The sequence below is a fragment of the Mandrillus leucophaeus genome, unplaced genomic scaffold (genome assembly GCF_000951045.1).
Source record: "Mandrillus leucophaeus isolate KB7577 unplaced genomic scaffold, Mleu.le_1.0 Scaffold531, whole genome shotgun sequence".
In the NCBI taxonomy this organism is placed as follows: domain Eukaryota; kingdom Metazoa; phylum Chordata; class Mammalia; order Primates; family Cercopithecidae; genus Mandrillus; species Mandrillus leucophaeus.
Window position 1 is genome coordinate 1,421,955 of NW_012105709.1, and position 7,401 is coordinate 1,429,355.

At 35.2% G+C, this 7,401-nt stretch overlaps 1 protein-coding gene across 1 annotated transcript in view; it reads left to right on the forward strand.

Annotated features, from left to right (window-relative positions):
* The window catches only part of ADAT2 (adenosine deaminase, tRNA-specific 2), a 34,432-nt gene that overhangs the window by 10,563 nt on the left and 16,468 nt on the right, over nucleotides 1-7,401 (forward strand). Inside the window, exons 2-4 of the mRNA XM_011997165.1 lie at nucleotides 1,064-1,168; nucleotides 5,737-5,887; nucleotides 7,089-7,195. Coding sequence (XP_011852555.1) covers nucleotides 1,064-1,168; nucleotides 5,737-5,887; nucleotides 7,089-7,195 — 363 coding nt within the window. The remainder of the gene's footprint in view (nucleotides 1-1,063; nucleotides 1,169-5,736; nucleotides 5,888-7,088; nucleotides 7,196-7,401) is intronic.

Sequence of the window (7,401 nt, forward strand, 5' to 3'; positions counted from 1 at the left end):
TCCATGTCTTTATCAAGATCCAGAAAGTTTTCACCACCTCAGAAAATTTTTTTGTGTACCTCCCCAATCAATCTGCACATCCTCCTCCATGAAGCAACCACTGTTCCAGTTTCTGTCATTGTAGTTTAATCTGTTGTAGTACTTTGTGCAAAAGGAATCATATAGTATGTGTGCTTTTGTGTGTGACTTCCTTTACTTAACATATCTATGAGGCTCATCCATGTTGTCACAGTATCAGTAGTTCCTTTTTATTGCCGACTAGTATTCCATTATATGAATAGGACACAGTTTGTGTATCCATTTTCTTGTTGATGGCCACCTGTGCAGTTTCAGGTTTTGACTATTAACATTCTTTTTCAAAGTTTTGGTTCTTTTTTAAGCTTTTTATTTTTTTAAAATTTTTATTTTTATTTTTTGTGGACACATATTCCCTTCTTTAAATACCCAGGAGTGGAATTTTGTTATAGACTGTGTGTGTGTTTACTTTTTAAATAAATTTTCGAAATGTTTCTCATAATGATTGTGCCATTTTACATAGAGTACTTCTAAACTCTTATTGTCTCACATGGAGTAGAAATTGTGGGACAGGGCAACATCCAGTCTGGTTACCTTTAGCCATCAGGACTCTAGAGGATAATTTCTATACTTTTTAAAGAAGCAAAGGAATTTCAATGAGGAAAGAATTGTAATAAAGGATTTATAAATGTTATTTATTCCCTACCTTTTTGCAAATACGTATTCTATCTCTGAAAAGACACATAGACCCTGGCACTTTAAGAACAGTGGTCAGTCACAGTCTCCTTTGATCGCATCTATTTCCAGTGAGAAGAAATCAGGGGCTCTGGACCTATGAAGGGGATTTTTTTTTGAGTCTCCCTTAACATGGACACAACACAGAACATGGGCACTAAATACCGTAATGGAACTATATTCCAGAAAAGGGAAAGCTGCACTTCTTTGTTTTAGTCTTTGTACATATGTATCCTGTTCATGCTGCATCTCTTTCCTATACTCTTTTCAAGTATGGAGTATTACATCTTACATTTTCCACTTTGTGTTTCAGGCCAAAGAAGCCCTCGAAAATACTGAAGTTCCTGTTGGTTGCCTTATGGTCTACAACAATGAAGTTGTAGGGAAGGGGAGAAATGAAGTTAACCAAACCAAAAATGTATGTGAGTTGAGCAGTATAATTGCAAACATACAGTAGTGATGGGTGGACTGGAGAGAACTGACCACAGTTGGTGTGAAGATGAGACTGAATATAGTCCCGTAACTGCCAGTGGTGGGTAGCTTTTCTTAACGTCTCTCTTTTTCAGTATCATTTTCTTCCTGATTTTGAAAGTGATACATGTTTATTTTTTTTATTGTGGAAAATTTCAGAACAATTTAATGAAGCCATAAAATCTTAGTGAATAATTTTCTGTTTCATAGAGTTTTACTCTAACGCTTGAGTGAAACCCAAGAGGGGATTTTATTTCATCAGAATATCATCATGGAAGAAACAAGTCTGTCTCTACTTTAAGCCAATCTAATATATGAAATTTTCATTTTACAAAATAGGTCAATTTAACTCATATTGCACTCCTTTTTTAGTACCTTTAAATAATATTTTCATCTTAGTACATTAAAAAAGTATCCTCAAATTATAGCTTTGGAGGGAGGTATGAAGATTATATAAAGGAAGCTATTTCTGTATCAGATAATTCAACAAACTAGGGTCTTCCACACCAGCTGCCTCTGTAGCTACATGTAGTATGTACATTTTAATAGCTTGTATGACTTTTATTACAGTTAGGTTGGGAAGTTCATGGTTCAAGGCAGTGCTTCTTAAACGTGGTATCACAACAATGTGTCATGGTAAGTATACTTGGGAAGTATAAGTAAACTACCAAATTTTGTGATTACAAAAATTCCTAGGTGGACTCAAAGATCACTTATACCTGTAATGCCATTTACACAGACTTTTGTCTTGTCGTGTGATTTTGGGAGCCAGAGAATAAGCTGGTGTTGATACCAGTGCTATGAGAACTTTAAAGTTCATCTGTCAGTCACATCTGTTGAAAAGAAAACTGATATTTAGCAAAACACATGTAAGATAGGAATCCAGATTCGCAAATCTTTTATTATTTATTTTTGACCATAAAACAACAGGATTATATTTTAATACATAACTTCTGTACAACCAAAAAAATAAAACACCACAGTAAAATAAACAGGAATAAACATGGTATTTCATTTGCAGTGCTTGACAAAATGCTCACATCCTTAATCAGAAATGAGCTCTTAGAAATCAGTAACAAAGAGACTAATATTACAAGGGAAGTGAAAATAAAAGGAACAGATGAAAATGAAATAACAAGTAACCAATAAGGCTATACAAAGATGATCTAGCTTAACTTTAACAGAAGAAAAAAGCAATTTCTTTGCAACATTACATTATCCGTGATTTAAAATAGTGATATCTAATGTTTGAACAGTTTTAGGAAATGGGAAACATTCAAACACTGGGAAAGCTTACATTGATTATAGGAAATTTACTCAAAATGTAGATTTTGCGTATACTTCGCTCCAGCAGTTCCAATCAATAGGAACTGTTCCGACAAAGTAGTTGGACAATTCGGATTTACATATAACCATATTCACTGCATAGAAAATCTGTAGTTAATATGTCAGCCCCCTAAAAAACTTTTTTTATCAATTTGCTTATGAAAAATAGTAGATTGAAGTGTGGAATTAGAAAGAAAAAAGGCACTTAAATAAAAATATAGTATTTCACAAAATTCTTTTTCCTTTGAATTCTTGAAAAAGACAGCTTTTTAATCAATCAGTTTTAAATTTACCCTGTGATAAGTGAGAAGCATGAATATATGCAAGTCATACTTTTTATTTTTATTTATTTATTTACTATGGAAATGCTTTGATAGAGGTGAACACGGAGTGAGAAAAGCAAATGGCCACACGGACATGGCTATCACAGAACACATTGTGCGTAAATGAAGAATTTATACCGCCCCCACCCTTAACCCAGTAACAGAAGGCTCTAGGCCCCCTTTTCCTCAGTCCACTCCTCAAACTCTCCCTCCTCCTCAGCAGTGGCATCCTGGGACTATTGGTACTCTGATACCAGGTCATTCATGTTGCTCTCGGCCTCAGAGAATTCCATCTCATTCCTGCCCTCGCCTGTGTACCAGTGCAGGAAGGCCTTGCACCTGAACATGGCTGTGAACTGCTCTGAGATGTGCCTGAGCAGCTCCTGGATGGCCATGTTGTTACTGACAGAGGTGGTGGACATTTTTAGCCCTGGGGATGGGATGTCCCAGAAAGCTGTTTTCCCATTGTAGGGGATTCAGCAAAATAGCTGCTGTTCTTGGTTTGGATATTAAGCATTTGCTCCTCTACCTCCCTCATGGACATGCAGCCCCTGAAAATGGCAGCCTCCGTTAGGTAGAGGCCATATTGGGGGCCATAGGCAGCCATCATGTTCTTGGCTTCAAACATCTGCTGGGGGAGTTCAGCCACTGTCAGGGCCTTCTTCGTTGTTTAAATGCTCATTTTGAAATACCTTTTTAAAATTTCAAATACAGAAAGTAGAAGCAGTTCTATTCTCATTTCTCTATGCAGGACTATTAAAATTTTGCCATATTCTTCCAGACAATTTTCTTTCATATAAATCATATAACAATATACACATATATACAGTCTTTTAATTTTAACTCACATGTATAATAATTTCAAACAATGTTAAAATAATTACCATTATCATAACACTGAGCAGTATTATTTAACTGTCAGGATAGTCATTCCCATGTAGAATTAACATTTTTAAATTAGCCATTACCGTTTCCGTTAGAAAAAACAGAAGCATGTACACATACCTCTGCAATTAGTTGATGTTTGTTGAAAAATGACATAATTTTAAATATCAATTTTAAATACTGTAAAACATACAAAAATTTTTGAAAAAATGTTTTGAAGAATTTTTAAAAATGTTTTAATTACATTCATGTTGACTCACAAAGCAGTTATTAAGAGGATATTAAAACATAAAGTAATAAACAATACAGCAATTAATGTATAGATACTTATTTAGGAGTAGAATTCTGTATTTTAAATCATGGTCATATTTTCCAGTTTGCATTTTGTGTACGGTATCTTTAAGATGAGAACTTTGAATGTCCTAACAATATCCATCTAACCCCATCCAGTGACCTGGGTTTCTTCTATATGCTGAAATTAACCTGGGTTTATTTTGTTATTCTGCGTCATAAAGAAGATTACGCTATAACTATAGCATAGAAAGACTCTTGACCCCAAGTGAGAAGACCTGAGTTCTGCATTTGGATCTGATACCACCACCACCACCCCGTTGCCACCACCACCTCCTCTCCCAGCTGTGTGTGATTAACACATGCCAGCTTGGCTTAGTTTCTTTTTCTTTAGTAGCAAAAGAGAGAGTTGCCTGAGATGATTGAGTTCAGCAATTGTTTATTGAGAGCTGTAGGGAGATTTGATTCCATAATTTAAATCTGATTTTTTGAAAGCACCTAAGTTGGGGAAACCTTTTTTTTAAAACTCTCCATTTAGTTTTGGTGTGCAGCCAGGTTTGGGAACCTCTTCTCTAAAGTACCTTCCATCTCTGGTAATCAATTCTGTGATTCACCCATGTAGCCCCTTGGCCAGCTCCGCTCTCATCTGCCTGTAGCTTCTGTGGCATCTTGGGCCACTGTGCTAGCACTTTTCATACCCTGCCCTATCACACAGGTAAATGAGCCCCACCAGATTTTATGCTTGTTAAGGACAGAGACTTTTTATCCTACACAGAATTTATTTAGCCCAGTGACTTGTACATAATTAGCACTCAGTAAATTATTGATAAATGCTATTGTCATGAATATTACTAATAATTATTCCATATAGAATCTATGATTCATTTTAAGCTATTTTAGTAAGGGAGAAAGAAAAGGAGACAAGAGCTAGCAGAGTACATGTATAGTATTATGTGGCACCATGCTTCATGTAATTCAGATTTATAAGGTGTATAAGTGTAGATACCAGTGTATACCATTTTACATATGGGAAATCTAGACTTACAGAAGTTGAGTAACTTGCCTAAGTCCACATAATTAGTAATGTCACTGTCAAGATTCAAATTTAAATGTAGTCAGTTCTTCATGCTTTGTGATCTCTCCTATCCTGTACTGCTTCCCACAAAGTGTCTGAAACCAATACCAAATCTCTTCTTCTCTAGAGTCTTCCAGTATATAAAACCTCATTCCCCAAAAGTGTAAGAGGTGACATTCCAGTAAACTTAATGTAGATTTGCTTGGAGTGAGATCAGTGACAGCCTTGAACATATATTTGAAACTAGAGCACAAGCTTTTGAAAATTTTGCTTCCCCTGAAATATTCAGAAACCATACACTTTTTTTCTTTGCTTTTTAGACTTACCTTCTCTGTGGCATTTTAATTGAAAGAGTTTCCCCTAAGATACTTAAGTACTTAACTAAAAATGCAGCATGATTCCTTTGGCATCTCTGATTAGATATCTTTCGCAAGTGAGGTTATGGTACTTGAACTGGGGAATACATTGTCCCCTGCTAAGGGTGTCTTGAAACTGTATTTGTTAAAATATTGGCAGAAAGGATAGGTGCATATTTTGTACTTATTTTTTATATATTTGTAAAATAGTGGTCACTTGAAGCAAACAACATCAGTGCAAGCCCCTTTCTCTTTTCAGGCTACTCGACATGCAGAAATGGTGGCCATTGATCAGGTCCTTGATTGGTGTCGTCGAAGTGGCAAGAGTCCCTCTGAAGTATTTGAACACACTGTGTTATATGTCACTGTGGAGCCGTGCATTATGTGTGCAGCTGCTCTCCGCCTGATGAGTATCCTTTGACTTCATGAGTTAATGTCTTGTACCATTCATGTGAACAAGAGAGTGGCCTAAATATGAAAACACAGACTTGGGAAACACCTTGTAAAACGTAACGTAGTGTCTCTTACAAAAAAAGGAAAGCTTTTTAAATAGTAAAATGACCTATTTCTTTTCATATCAATAAACGTAGAATGATTACACAAATAATTTAGAGAAATAAAATGTTAGAACTATCTTAAACAGTTATATAAAGATAAATCATAAATTAAGTTGAAGTGGATTATAAAACAGTTTGCAAAGGAAAAGTGCTAAAGAATATGCAGCTAAGTTTTGCCTTTGGATAATGGATTGTGAGTGATTTAAATTTTTTTTCTCTGTTTATCTGTTGGTTTGTTTGCCATGAATACCTATTACAATGTACCAAACATTATCAGTAAAAAGTAAATAAGAAGTAAAAAATCCTTTATGATATTCTAATTGTAAATGGAAAATGAGTAGTTACTGCTCTTTGGATTGTCTTGCATGGATTAAGCAACTTAAATAGTTCAGAGACACTGTGGGACTTCTAAAGATCTTTTTAAAAAATTATTTGAAAATTGAAAAACTCAGTTTTTTAGTTGCTTATTTTTTATATACTTATTTTACTATTTATGGATGGATAATTTTAACACTTCAAAAATAATACAGAAGTTTTTGGATATGATAAAATGTACAGTCTCTATAAAAGGGTTATTATGGGCAACTTAGAATTCTCTCCTCATCCTGCCTTACAAAATAGCTAAGTTTTAGTCTATTTTGTATTAGGGCGCAGGTTATATTTTATTTGGGGCAAGAACAGGGAAGAATCTGTTATTTTTAAAAGGTGAAAATCCCTGGATTACATTTCTGCATCCTTTCTGGCTCTGACTCCCTGGTGATTCTGAAAAAGTGATTTAGGAAAGAGCAGAGAGAGCCCTGAACTGTGAACATTAAGCAGCCACATACTCAGTTTTCATTCTGTTTGCAGTTGTTAAATATCAGTTTCTCAAACTTTAAACCCTTTTCTTCTGTGTAACTGGATTGTATGGTTTATAAGACTAATCCTAAGCTTCATTGTTTTGAAGAGTAGCATGAGCTTTCCTCTCCAGGATGGCTAGTATAAACCTACTCTGATTTTGTCATGATGCATACTTGAACTGTACATTCTATGCAGGACCTTAATTCTGTCTTATAAATCCCACTGGTTGTATATGGCTGTCAGAATGAACGATTTGGTGGTTGTGGCTCTGTTCTAAATATTGCCTCTGCTGACCTACCAAACACTGGGAGACCGTTTCAGGTAATACAAACTGCTTATGCTTTTTCTTTCTTGCTAATTATTTTCATCTCTTTATGCGCTTGTGAATAACTAGTGTGTGGCCAGTATTTGAAGAAACCATGATAGAATCAGACATCTTAGATATCAGAACCTCTGGTGGAGTTCATTTATGCCTCAGTATAAGATGACAGGGAAGAGTTTCTAAATGAGTGCCTACCTGTCTTCAT